Source organism: Saccostrea cucullata, unplaced genomic scaffold (assembly GCF_032062105.1).
Source record: "Saccostrea cucullata isolate Sc308-1 unplaced genomic scaffold, CSIRO_AGI_Scuc_v1 ctg698, whole genome shotgun sequence".
Classification (NCBI taxonomy): Eukaryota; Metazoa; Mollusca; class Bivalvia; order Ostreida; family Ostreidae; genus Saccostrea; species Saccostrea cuccullata.
Genome location: NW_026918777.1, coordinates 55,431 through 79,266, shown reverse-complemented (window position 1 = coordinate 79,266; position 23,836 = coordinate 55,431). Strand labels below are relative to the sequence as shown.

General features: G+C 33.2%; 1 protein-coding gene across 3 annotated transcripts in view; it reads left to right on the top strand.

Moving 5' to 3' along the window:
- The first annotated feature begins 4,796 nt into the window (after positions 1-4,796).
- The window catches only part of LOC134271052 (uncharacterized), a 28,434-nt gene continuing 9,394 nt past the window's right edge, over positions 4,797-23,836 (top strand). For 2 of the 3 annotated variants that reach the window (XM_062753321.1, XM_062753316.1), the window contains exons 1-8: positions 4,797-4,912; positions 14,126-14,228; positions 16,471-16,626; positions 20,638-20,765; positions 21,384-21,525; positions 21,927-22,028; positions 22,347-22,469; positions 22,621-22,736. In XM_062753321.1, the coding sequence (XP_062609305.1) occupies positions 14,192-14,228; positions 16,471-16,626; positions 20,638-20,765; positions 21,384-21,525; positions 21,927-22,028; positions 22,347-22,469; positions 22,621-22,736 (804 nt within the window). In that variant the 5' untranslated portion in view covers positions 4,797-4,912; positions 14,126-14,191. The remainder of the gene's footprint in view (positions 4,913-14,125; positions 14,229-16,470; positions 16,627-20,637; positions 20,766-21,383; positions 21,526-21,926; positions 22,029-22,346; positions 22,470-22,620; positions 22,737-23,836) is intronic. The other variant, XM_062753326.1, reaches the window with a different exon arrangement.

Sequence of the window (23,836 nt, the reverse complement as noted above, 5' to 3'; positions counted from 1 at the left end):
ACAACGCTGATCATTAATAACCTGCTTGCAATTCTGTACGTCAACAAAAGCCTTGTATACATCACATTTTGAACTCTGGAGAGCCAAAGTTAGGGGCTTCATATAACTCAGTACATGTTGTGCAACAACAATTGCAACAATAAATGAACTCCTCTCCATCATATTTATAAATGCAGTGCTTTCATTTCTGACATCTTCGAGCGTCGATAGTATGGCTGCATACTTTCCAATGACTACTGACAGAGTATCAACTCTAGCAGACCATCTAGTTTCGCAAAGCTTTGGCAAGATGTTCACAGAAAACGATTTTTCTATGTTTTTATTGCTTTCTGTTACATTATTTTCGATGTTTGCAATTAAATATTCAACTTGTTTTGCATTGGCAAATATCGTTTCATGATTGATACTCTCTTTGGGCTGGCCGCAAGAAACCACGTGAGCTGGTTTACATCATCAAAGAGGTTTCTTACCATTGGTATATTCTTGCAAGAAGAAGATATGACTAAATTCAACGCATGCGCTCTACAGTGGTGATATTCGGCAAGTGGTTGGATTTGCCTTATACGCGAACAGACCCCCGATTTCGACCCAGACATAACACTTGCCCCATCATAACCCTGCCCCCTGAGGAATTGTGTATTTAAATTACAGTCATCAAGCTTTTGCAAAATTGCATTACTTATGGATGCTGCATCGACTGAATCTAGAGGAGCATATCCAATGAAGTCTTCGTTTACTTCATTGTTTTCATCCACGTATCTGATACATATAGCCATTTGTTCTATATTCGCTACGTCTGCACATTCATCGGCCATAACAGAAAACCATTTGGCAGTTCTGGCACGGGACAATATTGAACTTAGTACCTCTTCTCCAGCTAACTCAATAAGTTCATTTTGTATGTCAGGACTAAGGTATTTCGCATTGTAAGCTGCATTTTCAAGGTGTGATTTAAGAACAGGTTTTTCTTCAGCCAACCAATGAACAAAGAAATCGAAATTGCCATCCTCTCGTTTTGTGATAGTGTCCCAGCGATGGCCTCTAAATGGAATATTTCGTTGACCGAGGGCAACAACTACCCTTATGATGTTTGACAATATTTCTCTGTTTTTAAGAATGGTATCTTCATAACTTCGGGATATACTACTTTTGATGCTTTTTTCTTCTCCCGAATAAACTTTCATAAAGCTCACTGCCTTAACAAGGGCGTTTTGGTGGGCGCTTGATTCCTCATGAATCTGAAGAGTGCCTCTTTTGGAACCCATGGCATTTTTCCAATCTCTAAGACCAGATGTAACAAGTTTGTCCGATTGATTTTGCTGACCAAATGCAATGCATGGCGCACAAAATGCAGCATCTTTCGATAGCGAATATCTTAACCAAATAAATTTATCTTCCCAACTTAAATTATATCGTCTGCCATTGGTCAAAGGAAAGGAATATTTTTCATGTGGAGGAGGACTCCACTTGCTTGAAAGTATCTTTGATTTTTCAACATCATTTAAAACTTTCTGTGTAAAATTTACAGGATCCATCGGCTCTGTTTTGGGTTTTTTTCCCTCGCTACATTGCTCAGGCTTTGAAACTTCTAATGCTGGCGTAATGCATTGATCTGTTTTTGAAAAAATAGGGAATTACTAGTCGTAGGAGAATGTGTTTATTTGTAGTGCCTTAATTTGCCTTCAATGGGTTAATTAATTTTGAAATTGAAAATCAATGTATCAGGATAAAGAAATATTCACTAGCTGGTAGTTTATAATAGTGTATTCTAGGCTTACCTGACGCCGATTCTAAACCGTCATTTTGCCTTTTCCGCAGAAAAGATGTTAACTTCGTTTGACCCCTTTTCTTTTCGTCCATATTTTCAAATTTTCCCACAAAAACTACTTTGAGGATTTAGTGAAACTAGAGCCCGATCTTATGAATTTCGATCCCGAACATATTGATATGAAAGAACAACAATATTTATATTTTGTTCAAAATGTTAGATAATATGCATTCTTTCTATAACAAATAATTTTTTTTATGAAATGTAAAAAAAAAAAAATGGTGCTGAAAAATCTAGTGAGGCAGTTGCCTCATTGCCACAATGGAAGCTACGCCCCTGGAGTGTAACAAATACTATTTATATTTATTTTTGTTAATATGTGTACTTCTGATTCATCTGGCTCAATTTTTCTCCTATCCAGTACATGTATCTTTAAAATCAAATGCAATAATAAATAGCTTAAGCATTTTAAAGATTCGTCAAAAAATATTTAATTCAAACACAGATGCAACAAATATTAGAGTAACTTATCAATTTATGAATGTCTAAATGCTGACAAATGGGAATGTGCAAATTTGCTGATGTGGATCTTTGTCATGTTAAAATACTGGTGATCTATCAAAATATGTGTGAATGCAAAAAAATGATAAAATGTGTCTTTGCAAAAGTAATTCATTGTATTTAAAAAACCTCTACAAAAAAACTATGCTATTAGTGATAAGTATACAAATGTAAATATGAAAAATTAAACCTTGTTCCCGTACAAACAAACATAGAGAGCATTTTATTATTTAAATCATGGACTTGTACATGTATGTTGATATTATATTCAATTTATTTTCCTCTTGACTAAAATAATTTTTATACGTGCACCTAGTACGATAAAATATTAATTTCCTTGTGAAAAAATCTGTTTCCTAAAACATTTTGCTAAAAAGTGATTATTTAAATTTATTTCCATTTGCCTGTATTAAATGATGTTTATTTAATAGTTTATATTATGCTTTAAGTACCTCAAAAGTTTTCATTCCTTTATCAACGTGCATTACTGTCTTAAAAGAAGAACTGTATAAAAACATGGAAAACAAAAGACTCTCTCTGTGCTTTGATAATTCCGTTTCGGAAATAAATGATAGAAAAATATTTTTCAATACACAGTCTATAAAACTGTTGCACTACTAGCCCTTTAAAACCTTTCCTCTTAAGATATATTTTATTTATATAATATATGAAGATCTCGTGCATTGTAAACAAAGTGTTCATAAGCATGTTTACAATTGCCAGCTGTCAAATGTTGATTCAAATGTGATCAACCAAAGCTGATCACAACAAAATTCTCTAAATTTTCTCACATTCCAGAGCAAAAAGCATTGTTAAAACGCGCTTAAAAAGAATTTCAAAATGCGTTAAATTTGGGACGAAATCAACGCACTTTGAACAAAATAAAATTTCTTTTAAAAGTGCATTAAAATCGACCAAATTAACCGCACTTTGACAAATGAGTATGACTTGTTCAATTATCTTGCAGATCTTAGGTATGATAAATAATGGAACCTGTTTGATAACTCTTCGGTGATGAGGTCGCTTCAGAATGAGAAATTGAGCGATTTGGATTTTTCCATGATTTGAAAATTCTTTCTCTCTTAAATGTTTTAGTAGTACTATACATATTTTTTTTCCAGTCTGAATTCATTTGATGTTAACTAAAATTTATGAAAGTTTCCAACGTCATGCAAGTTATGCAAATACATATATTTGTTTGGAGCATAGGCATCGGTACCTACGGTACCTACATATATACATAATATAGGCATTAAAAATTGGGGAGGGCACTTTCAATCTGCTAACACAACCTTCCAAACACGGAGCGAGCTTTTTCCCTCTTGAAAAAGTGAAATGTAAGACAATCGTTTTCGTCGCGGGGACTATTTATGGCAGACACGTGTTGACCAGTCGTGGTGTACTTTTTTGACTCGTATACTTTGTTTCTTTATGCAACAAATAGTTTACATTTATTCAGCAGTTTTAATTAATTTTTTTTCCTTTGTATTATCCATACCTTGCCATTAAATCCATTTGCGAACACTTTCAATCAATGTGTCAGATAGTGACTTCTATTTGATGATATAATAGAAATTTCTAAATAGTTTTTAATCAAAATAATTTTATTATTTACCTCCACGACCAATTTTAAGTAAAGAACTTTTAAATAGTACATTAATTATTCTATTTTGCACATACCATTGCGTAACTTTTAGTGATGCTCAATCACTTTAGACCCTTAATTGGCAGGTACCGTATTTAAATTAACTTTGCTATTTCTTGTGTATGAATCATATAAGGATAATAACTAACAACATTGAAGATCAAAAGTCGATAATACAATACAAAACAGGAGCCGACCAATTGCCAACACGGACCTCCAAATCATCATAGGTCAAATCAGGGGGGCATTGACAAGTGAGCATCCCCTGTCGACCGGTCACACCTGCCGTAAGCTCTTTGTCCTGACCAAGAAATCGCGGAAAAATCCGTCGTCAATTCAGTGTATAAATAATAGACTAACAATTGGTATGAAAAATGTCCGTAAGCATTTGATTCTATGATACATTGTATTTGCTGACAGAGTCATTGTATCGACCATAGAACTTACGAAATGATGACTTTAAACGAGACTGCTGAAGTTCAACTGTCTTTTCCATTTATTAAATGATCAACTTTTTTTCCACTCATTTTAATACTTATGTTCGAATTTGCACTATCACAATGACTGTATTTTAAAGATAACATATAATTATGTACAACCATAATGCTTTTCGCTTTCTAAATGAGTTATTTATCCCTATCTAAATAAAAGCATTTAGTCGAATAATCAATAAAAAAGTATTTCCCAAACGTTTTGTTTATAGTGTGGAACATACACACCAATATGACCGTTCAAGAGCAAATAATTGTAAAACATATGGGAAACAAGTTTTAGAATTAATTTTCCACATGTTCGTCCTATATTTGTATATCACAATATTGACAGATGTATACAGGAAGTTAAAAGAAATACAATATATTCAGTGCGAAAACATTTTTTGGCAAAGTTGCGCCCCTTGGCGAATCATTTGTTTATCAATCACTATTGATCAGTATCAAGTAAGTTTAAAAGTTACTTAAATAATATTGATTTATTCTGCAACTGACAATGTACACTTTACCTGTATGTCATGTTCTTACAAAATACAACATTGTTTTCAATTTACATATTCATCATGTTCCTATGACTTGATTTAAGAATTTCTTCAATCATCAAGTTTGTAAAAACATATAAATGTATGTTCATATTTTATAAGGATTGTTGTCCGCTTTACTCTACACTGATGATTCTAATTAAAACATGGGGGTTGCCGGTATGGCCAATCGAAATTTAAAAATTTTGTTTATTTTTTATTGATACCTATACACTGTAATTATAAACAAACATTATACCATAATTCAGAGTCAGTTATTTTGCTGAACATTATGATCTGCAGAATATTGATGTTTTTTCCTTCTAGACTATAATAATATCTAGTATATGTGCATGTATACGATATTAATTTAATTTCCTTGTTTAAAATTCAGTTTCCTCATTTTTTTTCGTTGAAAAACCGATAAAAAACAAAATATTTAGATTGATTGTGTTTATTTGTACTTTATGTGGGTAATTCAATACAAATAATTTTTCAAAATCACGTTTACTTAGAAGTTTGATAGTAATTTCTTTATTAATGTTCATTACATGTATTATTTTTAAAGTAGAAAAATATAGGTATTTTTGAACCTTAGCATTCTTTCGAAATTTCATACATACTTGATAAGATTTCAATCGGTTAACCTTGTACCCAAAAAGCGTTTTCCTTCCTGTAAAGAGCTTAAAAAGATTTCCTGTTCTTGGAAACCAGAAAACTTCCATCTCATTAAAAATAGTTCAAGTCAGATATGGACTTCAATAGTGATATATGAACACACTATTATTCTAACACGGAAGTATTTTTCTTAATAAAAAAAAAATTACACTCTGTTGATATCAAGATTTTATTTCATAAAGTCATAAACATATTTTCTGCATATTTGTGACTTTTTAGTATATACATATGTGTATATATTTAAACATCAACCAAATGTATGTGCGGTATATTTTCTGTCCTTTAAAAATGGAGATGGTCGACTACGCCTAAAAGAGGAAAAAAATGGAATCTGTTTTTTTTTAATACATCGTAATTTCCTTCTATTGCTGTAAATCATAATGCACAAAAACTACCTAAATATTGAATGGAGTTGACGAAAGTATTCATTATGACAGCTTCAAAGTTATTACATATTGCCCAATGCAGAACGTCTTTTCTTTTTCTTAAATCATGAATCCCGTGGGGATCCGGGTTAGAATAGGTCCCCAGTACCCCCTTGCTTGTCGTAAAAGGCGACTAAATGGGGCGGTCCTTCGGATGAGACCGTATAACCGAGGCCCCGTGTCACAGCAGGTGAGGCACGATAAAGATCCCTCCCTGCTCAATAGCCCTAAGCGCCGATCATAGGCCCAAATTTGCAGCCCTTCACCGGCAATGGTGCCGGTGAAGGGCTGCAAATTGGTTGCTAAACAGTATACAACCAGTTAATCAATCTTAAATCATAAATCCTGTACTACAGGTACATCATGCAAAAAGCTTGATGTATCATTCGTTTATGATAAATATTAAGTATGCCAAATATTTTTTTAATCGCATTTTAAGATAGATGTTAAGGGTACAATCCTCTGCAGGTTGATCCCAACTTCCATAGGTCGAACTCAATGTATTGCTACTTCAATTTAAATATATGACAAATTGAAAAACTTCTTTCGTACAAATAGTCTACGCACTATAGACATGTAAAGATGAGCTTCACATTGTGTGAAAAGTAACTCATAGCAAAAATCCTTTCGAAAAAAGATCTTTTAAAATATTTCGGAACTGTGAGTTGAACAGAATAAATGAATATCAAACGAAGCAAGTATTGTACTTTTCATGTTGATTAAAATTATCAACATATTGATTAGGCTAGTTTCTAATATATCAAGAAACTATTATATTTTAGACAAACATTTTGTATTGATGGTCTTGTTTAACTATTGGTTATTCGTAATCACCAACAAATTTTACTGTAGTTGTCTGATAAAAGAGTATTTTGAATATATTGTCGAGGATTTTTATTTCAAATTTAAAAATAACTAGTCCATGAGCCACTGTGGGTGGTCGGTACCATTTTGGGTGAATAAACTTTATAGTGATATTTGGTAAGGTATACTCCTTGCTAGTGAGAAAATGCATGATAGCATCAAATCTGTTGTGGCTTCAACGCTGGAGACACAGTTATTGCCTTTTATTTGATGAAATTAGTTTTTTGAGCTAAATATATTTTCGACCTGCAAAGTGTTTGTCACACAGTTGCCAACCGTGATAGAAACTTCTATTAAAATCACTCCGAGATATAAAGAACATATTAAAAGAGCATTAACTGAGTTACTAGCCTTGATTCTAGCAAAAATTGCATTTTACCAATTTTACTCAACAATTACATATACCTAAAAAAATTGTAAAAAGAAAAAGATAAGTACCAATGCACATATACTAGTTATTCGTCCGTCGGTGACGACGATGACCACTGTCTCATCTTCGTAGGGGAGGGGGCTGACCTGGGCGGTTGGTGCGGAGGTGACTGGTCAGGCCGATCCTTGCACAAGCAGATGATGGAGTTTTTCAACTAGAGCCACACCCCCTTCTTTGTTAATCTCAGCTGGGATGGAGTATCCGCCAGGTGCTTTGCCAGATGACAACAGACTAACTGCTTTCTGGATCTTATTCAACATGGGAACGGCGTCCAGTGACTGATTAATGGGAACCTGGGTAGTCGATTGATGGCTTCGTCGTTGATGGTAGAAAGGCGGTTCAAAAGACCATTGAAATGTTTCGCCCACCTGTTGAGTATCTTTTCCTTCTCTGTGATGAGTGTTAACCCGTCATCACTGAGGAGAGGGGGTGAGTCTGATGGAGATGGCCCGTAGAATTCCCTCAGTCCATAGTAAAAGTTATTACTGTTATGAAATTCTGCGTAGCGTTGGATTTCGTCAGCTTTGGCATTCAGCCAAGAGTCCTGCATATTCCGAAGCTTTTGTTGTACTATGCTGCGAGCGTTCCTCAGAGCGTCTTCTTGGCTGTTGAGGTGGGATCATCTATATGAGCCTTTAGCTTGTAAGCGCTATGTTTGTCTTCTAGAAGCTACATGATCTCGACAAGGTTCTCATCAAACCAGTCTTCGTGTTTATTTTTTTTTTTTTGGTGGAGGGCCCAAGACACTCGAATGCTGTATTGTACATCGTATTGCAAAGTGTGCTCCATGCTGCTTCCACGTCGTGGTCATTCAGCAGGGTGGAGTTCAGGTTTTCCTCCAGGGTGTCAGCAAAGTACTGAGAGGTAGAAGGCAACTTGAGCTTACCAACGTTGAGACATTTTGAAGCCTTAGTCTCCCGGGGACGTATCCTGAGTTTGAATCGGAAGTTGAGAGGAGAAGTTTAGAAACTGTGAGACAATGATCTGTCAAGCAATACGTGCAGCACATAGCCTTGGTGAACAAACGAACTGTCTGTCTCTCTTTCTGACAATGATGTAGTCCTGATCCTTGTTTTCTTCTTGTTCTCTTTGTTATTTCGACCGCATGTATAGGGTCCTCATCAGCTGCGGTAAATTGGCTAGGTAAAAGTGAAGCAGGCCATCGTTTGGGATACTTTTTCTAATCCGCTCCTCTTGCCATGGAGGTGAGCAGTGCGTTCCTAAAAAGGGCTGCTCAGTCGCACAGGTGGCCGCCGAACTTCAATGCTGCTCCGGTCGGTGAAGTGCGACCATATGGCCTGTCACGCCTATGTGCAGATCAGCGACTACCGACTTCCAGTGAATCGGTACATGTCACCTTCGTTGCTCTCCTGTCGCCACAGGGCTTTTGGGTGGATGATAGAAGGAATGAAGATGATCAATGACTTGCACGATGAGTTTGATTAAAATGAAGAGGGGTTGCGCGTCACCAACCTCACTCTCTCGCCCGCAACCATCTAGATCCAGAGGCAGGACAGATATCAGGACGTCTGGAGATGGAGATAAATACAGCGGATGACTAAGACGTGCTATATGTGCTTTGCCTTGCTCCAAGCATTCCACGGTGCTTGCTGTGTCCCCCTTCTTCTCCGTTTAACCATGACGGTTTCCTCGGCAGAGTCCGCCGGTGCATAGTCTTTACTTACATGCGTTATAGGTAGGCAAGCCTTAATAAACAGGGTTTGAGACGGTCAGCGCTTTGTGAAGAGAGAGCTCTCCTAAAGGGATCTCCCTTGAGAGTGTACGGGATCCCTATACCCGGACTAGTGGAGGGAAGGGGCGTCAGGCATTTGCAGGTTGTGAGACACAGCCCAATGCCCACAAAGCATATATATGATTGTGCACATATGTTGCTTAAGTTTGATGAAAATCATATAATATATTACACGTTTAACTTATATGAACATACAAGTGTCCATTGTCACCATGGTTTAGCATGAGATTAAATAAATAAAATATTTCACGTAAAGGCTCGAATTCAGATGTGACATTATTAAGTAAATAAAGAATATACGCATAGGGTAAATCAAGGGAATTTTCCTTCAATTTTCATTTTTAGGATAGGGATAAAGATTTACTATTGAATCAAGTTGTATATATTTGTTACTGAAATAATATTTTGAAATGCTTATACGTGATAAAAATTCTTTAAATAAAATGACCATGCAATATGTTTTTGGTGTGCAAATTGTCACAGTAGTAAGTGCTTTCCTTTGATCAAAATTTCAAAATTGCGTATTCCCCTTTTATGCTCAAGGGTACAATTATATTCCTATGTAATTTAGAGTAATAGCATGGTCTGCATTCAAAGGAATTTTTCAAGAAAATGTCATCCGAAATAAGATAGAAATTGCGTATTGAAAAACCAACCTTCTTCTTTCAAAGACACAGCTGAGAGAACGCACAAGTTGGGTAAGTGTATATAAACAGTTGATACACCATTAAAGCCACAATCAATTGAATGCTATCATACATTTTCTGAAGGTAGAGATGTATGTCCTTCAATTATTAACTATGAAAATTATTCACCGGAGATGGTACCGATACCGAAAAATTCATGGCCTGGCTCATGGACTAAACGTGTAACAAAAGAAATAAAAGAACAAATAACAAAAAAATATTAATCAAAATCATCTGAAAAATTCCTTTTTTGTACAGTCACGCAGCTATATTAAGAAATCATTGAAAATTTCTTGGGAATTTTAGATTTTTCAAAGAGAATTAAGTTAAATTTTTTTTATACATAAGATTAATTTATCATTAAATATTGTATATTAAACATTTTAAAAAGAGTGCAAAAGAGGTGAACCACCACCATGTCATTATGTATTTTCTATAAATAGCGAACTGTCCCTTGATACAGAAATAAGTTGATAGAACAACAGTACCGTGGAGTAACTTCTTTGAGTTTTATAAGAAATGTATACTGAGTATTTACAAATATCGAGTTGCTGGCATACGCCTGAATTGGCGGTACACACTTCTGCACTGTAGATTGTATTTATAAATGAATTCTTAGCGATTCATTAATAAGCTCATTTTTGACTGAGCCAAAGCTGCAAAAATATGGTCCGCTTTTTTAATTACTCGTATAGTAGTTGAAAAACATCTGTTATGCCTAAAACGCACAGCTAGAATTCCACTGTCTGATTGGTAGAATAATTATTCGAAACATTTGCACGAAATCTTACCCATTGTTTTTAATTTTATACTAATAACCCGAAAATTTTCGTGAACCTATGCTTACCTCGGGATTCTAGCAGCACTTTCCAAGTATTTCAAGTCAATTTGTCAATCTATACAAATCATATGTGCTGATATGTCTATCTAACTGTTGCTCTTTGCACTATTTTTGACATGAATGACAGAGGAAAGGTCGACCAGTATACATGTAGTTAAATAGCTGACTGCCTTCGAAAGGAAATATAATCGACGAATGTAAAAATGCATGGTTACTGTTTTGAAATTAAAGCAATATATGGGCGATGGTAAGAAAACGTGATAGAGGACGAGGCTTGCCAAGCCCTCTTACGTTTTCGACCCGAGACCAAAGATCGCTTATATTTCAAGATAGTTATCGTGTATTTTGTTTATCCTGCAACAGAATTTTACATTATGTATTCTAATGTTAATAGGCAAGCTCACCGCAGCTTGTTTTTGCTAATTTTTTACAAGCCAAATAAAACTCTTTCATGAAGATGAATAATGTCATTTATTAAAATGACGGTATAAATGTGAACAATTTAACAGACAAGAATTCATTGTACTGTAATGATTAGTGAAAATATGAACATGACATAGTAGACAGAGTTGTAATTTTAAGATGAATTAATCTCTTCTCCCTTAAAAAACTAGTATAAGGTGATACATGTGTATATACTTGTAATAGCCTGTAATGAGAGTTTAAGAATCTTTTTTTCGGAATGCAAGGCAGCTGTTAAGTAAATTATTAGAGTAAAATAACAAATAAGCGAAAGATAAAGAAATTAGAATTGCACCACGAAGAAGAATCCCTGACATTGAAGAGGGGTACTGGAAGCTATAAATCTAAAAAAAGAACGAAACACGTATTTTCTGCTATCAATAGAGACCCGAGGAAAGGTACAATATGCATAGTCAAAGAGGTACCGAACCATTAGAATTGATCCTGTTTATATTCTGTAATTGAATGTAGTAGAAAATCTAGCTACATTTAAAGAAATTTTAATACCGTATTAGCAGAATTTTACTTAAGATATATTTTTGGAATTGTTAGCGAGGGTACCAAGATCGCTAAGATTGAATAGCGCTACAAATGATTGCAGTTTATTTGTAATAGCTTCTTAAGTGAGCTTTTTAAAATTGCTAAAAATACATTTCGCTAAAAATAAAATGCTATTTTTTAAGGACAAATCGCTAATCTTGCGTCCAGATAAAATTACACTTATACGTATACCGTATAAAGTTAAATATTTGATCATAACGTCAGGTAGATTAGTCCTATGCAAGTTAATATGCATTCATGTATTTATCCCGAAATACACGAACATAAATCTATTTCTTTCATTGTATTTAGTCCTTTTTAAGCAGCTCAAATGGAGATGATTTATATATTACCATTTATTGATACATGTATTTTCCCAGTGCACACGCACAAACTCTGAAGTTGACATCTGACTGACTATGTGGTTTTTTGAGACCAGGTCTTCCAACAATCAATTGGGATCCCCGTAGATATCAATTGCGCCCGTTATTAGCAGACTCCTTTTTGTATTCATATGAAACAGAATTTATGCAAAATCATGCGTGAAAAGAGGAAAAATCTTGCTAAGGCCTTCAACTCGACATTAAGATATATCGACGACGTATTGTCAGTTTTAAACAATTAAATGCTTTCTTTGTTTGTTATTACTGGAATGAACGGAAGAAGCTGTTGCAGAAAAAATACATAACCCGCGTAAGCGGTTTATGTAATTTTTTTCTGTGATAGCTGCGACTGTTCATTCCAGTAATAAGAAACAAAGAAAGACATTTTATTGTTTATATTTATATCTGTTTAAATAATCAATTAAAGTAGGATTAAAAAGATTAATTATGGTATGAATGATGCGAACATCTTTATACGTTTCATTGATGGAACAGCCACTGATTGAGAAATCTGTACAGCCGACATGCCTACTTTAGTTTATGCAGTGATGAACGCAATGGGGTTTCTTAAGAAATAAAGGAGAAAAAATTCAGTGGATGTAAATAGAAGGGGATGAAGAACCTTTAGCTGAAAAAATACCTGTCATTCAATTTTTTTCATACTTTGCATATCTCTAACTTAGTATGTCCCAAATACCTTAAAGCAGAAATATCAATAGGTTTCTAGAATTATTATTGAGATATTGAGTGACAATTACGAAACTCCACAGTGTCCAAGTGAAGTTTGGATTCTCCATGTTTCTGGGCTAATTACTCGGTCGATCATAAAAAAATTTTCAGCATAGATAAAAAATATGTCAGCAAAAATGTGTCTTTTAAAATACTTCAAAGTATGAATATCGTAAAAAAAAATTCGAAAACAAGATTCTTTTGTCACATCGCATCTGGAGACGGAAAATTGCGTTCTTTTTTTAGACAACTGAAACACCAAAAAAATTAATCTCCTAAAAATCCTATTGATTAACCGCAAAAATATCAATGGGTGAAGCTGAGCTCAATATTGCACAGGGCATAGTTAAATAAGACATGAGCATGAGAAAATCGCGTCATGTTTACATTTCTCGCGTACGGGAAAACCCTACTATGACGTCACACATTTGCGAAATAAGCGAAGTAAGACACAACTACAAAATATTTCCGTCAACAACTATGTAAAAATATTTTTTTGTGTTCTGTAATATATAAAATATCCCCCCATGTACTGATCATGACTCGTTTTTATGATATCATACTACCCAAATTTTACCTTGATTATATAATCTTGCTGTACTAAGATGTGACATCAGTGACTCGTTGGACGCGTAGTGTAGGGAAACAGAAGAGTGGATCAATCTATTCCGTAACTTGAAATTATTTGCAAGAAAGTTTGAATGTTTTTAGATAGATATAAGATGGTGAACTCAAACAAACAGTCATTTTTTTTTTACAAATACTGTGGTTTCAATCTGGTTTTGTACATATTTTATCAGAGATTATGACGTAATTAAACTGAGCCACGTGACCATACATCCTTCCTCCCCTTAACAATAATAATTGACATTCTTATGTCGATACAATATATAATGATGAACTTAAGATAGCAGATACCTCAGAGTCTGACACATTTATACGAGGATATTTTTTCTTTAAAGAGGCGTAAAGGGTAATCTAACAAACAAGCTCTATGATAAACGTGATAACCTGTACTCGTCTATTGTCAACTTTCCTTATTTATGCAGCAATATTCCTTCATCACGTATGAATTTCTAAAATGGGGCAAATTATTGACAAACAAATTGATGAAGCAAGGCATTATTCCCTAAGTTTTATGATCAATACAGTGACTTTGTCAGCAAATAGAATTATCATTGAGTCAAATTCTGACTGAGGGTTTTCATATTAGGTTTTAGATCATTATTTTTACACTGAATTAACGGCGGATTTTTCCGTTATTTCTTATCCTATTTTATATCGTTTAAAGGACTCGAATACTGTTCTTTATCTACATGTCCTTCATACATATTTTTTTTAATTACAGGACTCTTCCATCACAGAAATTTGACTACTAAGTGTTCATTTACCATCTGATAATGTACCAACAGTTATGGATTATCAAACAACGAATGTTTTAATTTTTACAGGTTCGAATATCTCTCTCTCTCTCTCTCTCTCTCTCTCTCTCTCTCTCTCTCTCTCTCTCTCTCTCTCTCTCTCTCTCTCTGATATTGATATGGAATTATAGGTATAGCAAATAGAAATGAAACTTTAAATGATGATTATAAAAGTGAAAGATAATTAGAATAATTGGCATTAGATCATCACAGAAACACAAAACATAATAAAAGTTCAAAAATACAAAAATATAGAAATTCATAATTTTAATACTTAAATTAAAGCCGAGGAGTGACAAACCAAACTAAACTAGGGCTAATTGTAACGGGGACCGTTACAGATGTTCCCCAAACGCTCCCCAACTCCCTTTTGGTGCCATATATTCCCTGTAAGCGCTATTAAATAAGACACACTTTATGCAATTTAGACTTAAACAACGTTTTCCCAGAAGAATACAAAATATATTTAAAATTTAGCATTGCAAACGTGGTCATCTGAATGCATGTGCGTAATGATCATATCATCTTGTCTACACTATTTATATATTTCAATATACTTAATATCAAATCAATTAATCCAAAAATATTAAAAAGTACACTCATTTAAGCGTATTTCTAATATTACTCATTTCACGTGCACACACGTGCATGCACGTGCATGGGGACTATACTTTCTTGTAGGAGTCTATTATGTCTATCTATGTTCTAAATCCCACCCTGTTTGGTTGAAAAACAAGGGAGTTATAGCCATTTACAGTTTTAGCCAGTAAGATTGCAGCACACGTGCATGCGCGTGTTTTCACGAAAATTGTTATAAATCATATTTTAGTACATCCTAAACTATGTATATATTTTAGATTTCATAGCATTTGGTCAAAAAACAAAAAAGATATTGAGATTTTTGTTTCAGCCAATCAGATCGAAGCGCACGTGCACGTACGTGCATGTATGTGCATGATGACCATACCTTCTTGTAGGAGTCCATTATATCTGTCTATGTTCTAAATCCCATCCTGTTTGGGTGAAAAACAAGGGAGTTATAGCCATTTAAAGTTTAAGCCAATCAGATTGCAGCGCACGTGCATGCGCGTGTTTTCAAGAAAACTGTAACATATCGTATTGTAGTACATCCTAAAGTATGCCTATATTTTAAATTTCATATCATTTCGTCAAAAAACAGAAAAGATATTAAGATTTTTGTTTCAGCCAATCAGAGCAAGGCGCACGTGCATGCGCGTGAGTTCTTGCTAATTTGACAGTGTCATTTTATCTACACTATTAATATATCTTTATATAATGAGTTTCAAATCATTTAATTAAAAAATGTAAAAGTTATAGCTATATTAAGTATATCGGTCATTTCACTCATATCACGCCCACGCACGTGCATGCGTATGCGCGCAAAATGACCTTCGTTCCGCACACCTACACTACACACCTATTAACCCTAAAAAGGTTTTAGCTTAGTTGAGTGATCAGTTTCTGAGAACACTCGCGGACAAAAAAGTACCGGAGAACAAAGAAGAAAAAAAAGAATAATAATAATAATAAGAAACCGAGTAAAAACAATATGTTCCCAAACTCCGTTTGGGGAACATAACTATGTACAAACTTCAAATTTCCTCTTACATTTATGAGCAAAAAACTTTCGGAGAACATAGAAAATAGGTTCCTGAGCAGATACGTTTAAAAAATGAAATCATTCCCAGGGAATGCTTTTTTTCAAAAAGTCATACAGTAATAGACTTAAGAGAGTCGACATCATTGTCAATTTAATGAAGTCTTAATCTTGAAAAAATTGGAAACAAGGAGAAAAGACAAATGAAAGTGGTATTATAAGAATATCTCCAACTTTTCGCTAAATTGAGAACACCCTGTTTTAAATTCTCCTCAAATAACTAAAAATGTCTTTCAAATGTTAACGGCAAAAATGTCATACCAAAGTGTTCATTGCAGATTAAAATCTAATCGAGGAAAGAACGTTCAGTACACGTCATAGACTCATACAAAATCTTTATATATAAAATAGTAGATTCCCTTTATGAAAATTAAATAATTCTAAATCATGTAAATATTGTTTCAAAATGAATAAGAGCTGTGTTTAAAAGGAGGGCAACATGAATTTAGTTTTCTCGGATTGTATTGAGGACATGTTCTCTTAGTTTGAATTTCCATGATCCCCCAAGAGTGAAATAAACTGGAAATTCGTGTTTATGACAGTTTAAAAAAATTAAACTGTTATGATGTATTTCTTGTTATTTAAATTATCTAGCTATTTTTCTTGGTGTATTTGGTTTTACCTGGTTTGAAGCCCAAGACAAATGTCAAAGAAATGGACAAAAAATACCGACTGGTCCTGAATCTAAGCCAAGCTCATCTTATTGGACTACATACCATAAACGCACTTCTCACTGGATGTGTAATTTAGGTAAACTTAGTATTAATCAATATAGAATGTTATTGGCAGCAGTTTCAAAACAATATTGATAAATTTTATACAAGGATTGTAATTTAAGGAAGTTTGTATTTCCTATTTAATTTTACTTAAGTATTTGACTTATATTATATATAAATCAATAAATAAGCATTCGTCGTTATATTTTCTAAATACCAATTGCAGAACTAGTAATATATATTTCATGAATTCTCAGAACTTAATTTAATCACCGAAAATTTCTTATTAATGATTTGCCGAATATGTTGTAATTCAACAATCACTTCTAATTTTAAAAATGCACACTTTTTATTTTAGTTCAATAACACTAAATGAGAATAATTTAATTTCAGTTGTAATGCGTCATTTAATTGGTTAAACGGTTTTATCCATTTCGTATAATATAACTTGCCTACGTCACAATGAGTTACGTCAAAAACGTATCATTCCGCTTGACGTTACTTTTAAAATAATGCTCTCTTTGAAGCCTTTTTCTGGAGGAAATATTGTCTCATTGTCTACATCAAAATTAAATTATAAGAAATGAAGCTTATATTCAAATGTGTTATTCGATATAACAAAACTTGGGGCAGTTTACGCTTATTTATAAACCGATTCGCAGTTTATAAAGCGTAAACTGCCCCAAGTTATGTTATATCGAATAACATAAGTTGAAATAAGCTCCATTCCTTAAGTATAATCTTACTCATCCAACGGTAGTTCATGAAAACGTATAACGTGCACGTTTTCATGAACTCAAATAGAAAGACAATCTAAATGATCATGGATACCCTTCCCACTAGAAGCATGTGTCAGTGTTCTGATTGTGCATTTATTTTATGAATGGCATTGAGTGGATTATACAATTCTTTTTTTTTTTTTTTTGTAATGTGATCGACAAGATAAAAATGTTTTCTGTAATTTACGTATTAAGGAATCTTACTACATACCTACACAATATATTGTATGTAAACGATTAAATTGATTTCAAATCAATTCTACAAAGGATTTTATTCAAGTATAATTGTACAGTGCATGTAGCAATATGTATAGTTGTTCGATTTCATTTAAGCATATTTTATTATGTAACAATTACAAAATGGATTGGGCAGCAGGCATATCCTATATAAGCCCTCTCCAAGTGTATAGTTCTTCGGCCTAATTTGTTAATAATAATATATAGTTACTGTGGTTTCATTAATATTCGTGGGCATCAATTTTCGTGGATTTAGTAAAATTCACAGTTTCGTGGATATGTAAATTCGTGGATAATGGTCCTAACAGAAAAAAAATGTCTATCTTTTCATTTTTTCTTTCGTCGTTATGCTTTAGCGGGAACATTGTGCCGTTTACAATGTTAGGGTACGTAGATATGTTTTAAGAAAATTACTAACAGGAGAAAACTCTTTAATTATTTATTTATCTCCATTGGCTTTTCAAAAGTTGGAACCTTCAACAATGAATTATTCCTTTAATGCGCACGGACAAAAATTATGATCGCAAGTGTGGAATACGGACGGTAATTAAGGAGCAACAGGATATCAGAAGTAACAACAATTAAGTATTATTTCAATTCACAAAATGGCGTTAGTTACTCATTTTCACATGCACGGCGTGTTTCGGGACTTGATAGAGACATCCAGACCCCTTGTTTGAAGATCTCGGAATAAAACACATTCACGTGCGATCATGCGCGATGGGTACAACATCCGCTTAAACAAGTAATATGAACTACAATCATTCAACCATGAATGACAGGACTTTCGCAGCATACATGTATACTCATTACCTCATGTATAACAAAAATATGTTTCTAAGCAAACAGATAAAATTCAAATAGCATTAAATTATGTTGATAATTTGTATGAATTGAGCATGTTTTTAACGGCAGAGAGTAATAAATTATTTTTATCAGATTTTTTAGGTAACGGTAATTTGTTATTTTCTCTGTACAGGTGATAATTAGGGTTTAGACACTTAAAAAATTGTTTGAGAAAACAATTTAACACATTAACGCCTGATTATCATCCTATGGCTTTGGTGGGTATATCGCTGATTGGTATATGCACTGCGTTTGCGGACAGATCTACGTGTTGTTTGTTTATCTCCGTGCAAAACTTTTTCCTAAAAAAAGTTCAGATAATTATTTAAAATTATTTCTTCATTTTTTAAAATAATTATTTTAAAAAAAGGAAAAATAGGTCTTTAAAGTCGATCTGTTGAGGAAAAAAAGGAGAAAGGCTATTTAATATATATTAACGAAAGTCGGAATGGGCTTTTAAAAGGTTTATCGTAAATCAAAATGAGGCACCAAACTTCGTTGAACATTTGATTTCGTTGATCAACTCAACAACGAAATCCACGAAAATTGGTGTTCCACGAATATTGATGAAACCACAGTATCAAGTAAAACAGTGCAATTACAATACTCAAAACAATTTCCTTTAAATAACAAACCTTATTTAGTTGCTTGAGTTTCTGATTGGTTATATCTAGGTTTTTTTGCGACCAGGTTTCAACAATCTATTAAAATTTTCATGGATACTTATTACGCCCTTTTTTTTACAGAGATATAGGCAGTATTTGAGCAAAATTTTGAGCGTGAAAAAAAACACATCTGTTTCATATTTGGATACTTACCTTTAAAAGGATGTTAATGGTAATCTAAAAACAAAACTATGATAAAAATGGTGATTTCATTTCTTTCTATCATCAACTTCCCTTATTATGCAGTAGCGTACATTCATCATCTGCATACAAAGTTTATGTATCTCAGTTGATTTGATACGCAAGAGCTTGCTCTGCGTTTGAACAATTTCTAAAACGAGGTAAATTATTGATAAACAAGTTGTTGAAAACAAGAATATCCGGTTCTATGGTCAATGGCCTTCAGCAAATAAAATTTATTATTAAGTCAAATGTTGACTGACGTTTATCATACTAATTGTTAGTCCATTACTTATACACTGAATTAACAACGGTTTTTCACGTTATTTCTCAATCATGATAATGAGCACTAGCGGGTGTGACCGGTCGGCAGGGAAGTTTACTCCCCCATGGCACCTGATCCAACCTCCAATGTTTTGGAGGTCCGTATTTGCTCTGCTCCTTCTTGTTTGCATTGTTTAATTGGACTTTTGATATTTTTAATACTGTTTGTTATCTCCATTAGTTTTATCATGTCAGAATAAATTATACAAAAACAAATATCAGTTACTGTTAAGGGGGCCGACTATTGTTTTATTGTGAGAAAACCACAATAGCGAAACTCTTCATTTTTATACCATATATAACTTACATTAACTTCAGTGTACATGCAAAGTTTGGGGGAAATCTACCGTCCAGGTATTTTTGAGGGACCGTCTCAAAATACATGTACATTTACCATAGGATTATTTAGGAAAGTGTCAGTTTTTAGCACTTGAAAGCAAATTATACAAATACTACAATAGACATTTTGTTCAAACTATAATATTTGATGAGTTATACTGTATTATACAATATATGTAGGAAACACAAAATTCTACCGTCTTGTTTCCAGAGGGGGCATCTCAAAATGCAAAAAATTAGCAAATTTTACTATTTTTATAGAGTATTACAATATATGAGTGACACAATGGATTCACATTAAAACATAATAAATATATTGGAGATATTCTCAAGTTTCTAAGTTTTAAATTTCAAGAGCCTATGTTTATTACTTTTTCTTGAATAATATTTTTAGTACCCCTTTCTTAAAGAGCTACAGATTATCATAACGTCAAAAACGCACTGCAACGATGTCAACCTATCTATCATATGCATAATCGGTTAAAAAATCAGTTATATCAAATTGTAATTACATTTTTTTACCTTTAATTTCTTAATTTTATTTAATTTCAATAATCAAGCGAAAAAAGTTGCATTAAAACAGTAATTACGCTTCATTTTACTATGATGCGCGATATATTGCGCATTAAAACTATAGTTGGCCCCCTTAAATCTATTTTTTTTTTTTTTTTGCAGGATGTTACTCAGATAAAGATCTTTCTTTCAAAAGAATGAACAATTATTCCCTGAATGTTCCATCACCTGGATTATGTCAAGAAAGATGTATTAAAAGAACGCCGAGCACATTTCTGTTTGCAATCAAGGTTTTTGTATATTTTATAATGTGTGTTAACAGCTAAAAGATGTCGACGAAATAGAACAAAAACAATTTAAGAAGTTCTTTGAAACTTTGAAATGTAGAATATTATAAATAAATTTTTGAACACTAACACTACTATCGATTATGACTGCTGCTCATATAATTCAATGTTTTTAAATGAAAAAGAAGATACACAATTAGATTACGGCTGCTTCCAAAGGAAATAATCGCTTAACGGTCTGAATTTGAGGTTAATTTTATATTTTATATTAAATAGATAAGTACTTACTTAATTTTAACATAAAAATGCGAGTGAAAAATAATTTTAGATAATCAAAGTTAAATGCATTTAATCTTATTGTAAGACATTGTGGATGCACCTAAATGAGTACCGAAACGTCGTTAAGATTTAAGCAACACTGTTGTCTTGCAACGATAGACAAAAACTAAATACAATTATTCATTTGTCTTCAAATTTTGCAAAATATAAAAAAAAATCGAAATAATTGATGTAGGCAAACGTCAATTTGATGAAATGTATTAAGTGTTTCATTTTTAGGGGGGCGACCCTGTGTCCATTTATTTGCTCATAACCAAATATACATCTTATATTTATCGTTAGAACAATTTATGCATCTGTCTGAATGAACCTCCCAAGAAACCATCAAGTCAACTTAGCAACTGTAAATTCTGCATGGTAAACAGTAAATTCTCACCGGAGCCAGAGTGTAATGGCAAATTACCTTTCAGAGTATTCTTCTCCAGTAAGTAAATACCAGTCACACTTGAAACGCTTGTTTTTATATTAAATTCTTTTAATAATTTTACCAAACACAATACAATTTATATTAAAGTCTGAATCCATATCTATCATGAATTGATGATTTAGGCTAAAAACGACTCAAAGGAACAAATGTGCCGATGTATACAAATTGCAATAAAAGGATAAATAAAATTTATGTAATAAAAATTGTATATACGGTTATGTAACAAAAAAAAAACAACAGAAAAAACCTCGAAAATTCATTGCTAAATGTGGATAACGATGGCTTAGTTCAAAAAATCATATTTCGGTGTTTCCTTTCAATTATCGAATATATATTTAATTTGGCATATAGTTTTTTTTAGAATTCCTTATAAACTTATATTAACTTCCCTTATATAGTTGTATTTCAAAAGGACATCAATTTACCGGCATCAAACTGTGACAAAACAAATAAATGCTGTGAAATACATATAAATCGAATGAATGAACGAGAAAATCTAAGTGAGTAATTCAGTTTGTATATTTTATTTATATTCATTATGAAGACAAGATCAAGAAGTTACAATCGCTTTAGATGTTTTTCATTCACTTCCGCTTGATTATACCTGTCTTTCATGATTTTAAGTAGAAAGATGAAATCAAACTGCATATGATATTTTTTTTTTCTAAAGATAATATTTATTTTTTAGATATATCTCTGAGTAAAGTCTAAGAAAGATTATATCTAGATGATAAATGTTCATTGTTCTTGATGAACTTCTCTATAGACACAAGTATTTGCATTTTTTGTTTACTTTTTTCACAATTTCTTTTATCCAGATACAAGAGGACGTGATTTTACCTTTGCGTTCCGCAAAATATGGGATCTGCTAAAACCGCCATTATGGAACAAGTCCAGTTGTATTGTTTTCATAAGGCAAACTTATACAAGTTTTGATCAAGGTGTTTTTATTCTCTGTGTTAAATAAATGTTAAATATTAAATAAACTTTTTATCTCAGTTTCGAAACTTGAATTGATTTGATTTCGAATAACGTGTTGCACTCCTGTTAAGATAGAAATAATTAAAGTGTATGACACATTTATAATTGCAGGTGATAAGCTTACCGACTTCGACAAAAGCAAGATCTCCTCTTGTCAACAGTGCCTTAAAACTGGATGTCCATTTGTTGATTGTAACGATTCTGTGGATACAGTTTTCTGCTCAAAAGTATGATCATTAATGTTTTTTATCATTCAAACAGTGCAATTTTCCTGGATTTTAAATGTGAAAATCATTCTGTAAAACATGAATGTCCAGAAAGAGTTTTGCTTTCATTCAAGAAGCGTTATTTGCAATAATTAATATCTTTTTTAATCATCTGGTTGCATAAGTTAAAAAAGATGCTATTCAAATCAGCAACAATTTTTTAGCATGGTTCTGGTGTTTTAACAAGAAACAAAGTCTGATTTTAACAAGAGGCCCACGGGCCTTGTAGGTCACCTGAGCATTATGTAACAACTTTCCAGTTATTGAATTTGATTTAAGCTAGATGCTATATGGCATTCACAATTTTGAAAGAAGCACCATTGATCATCATAACAATACACTTAGCAGTTGCTTAGCTTGGTTACTGAATATCCATACACAGGATAGGGGAACAATATTGCATTCCAACTAATCAGTAATATTCAGCAATAATCAGTAGTGCCCCTAACACTGTGACATAAACCCCTGATCCTAGGTCCACAAATTGCACAAATTTTAAAAAGGCACCCTTAGAATTGCCTATCAAAAAATAAATAAATGTTTTATATATAAAAAGGAGCAGATTTCAAACAATTAATTCATTTTCAGTATATAAGTAGACCCCCCCCACCCCCACCCCTGACCCTGGGGCCTTGAATTCACAATTCTGCAAGATTAGGGCCCTTGCTCATCATAACTATTTAGGTAGTTCATCTGCTTCATACCCAGATCCAGAGAAGAAAATTTTCAAAGATTTAATGTATTTTCACTATATAATCAATAGAGCCCCGCCCTAACACCAGAGCCCCTGACCCTGGGGCCATAAAATTCATAATTTTAGAAGAGGCATTCTTGCTCATCATAACTATGTACTTAGTTAGTTTATTTAATACCTAGGAACAGAGAAGAAGATTTTCAAAGAATTCATGTATTTTCACTACATAATCAATAGAGCCACCCCCCCCCCCCAACACAAGAACCCTTGACCCTGGGGTCATAAAATTCACAATTTTGGTTGAGGCACTCTTGCTTATCATAACTATGCACTTAGTTAATTTATTTAATACCTAGGAACAGAGAAG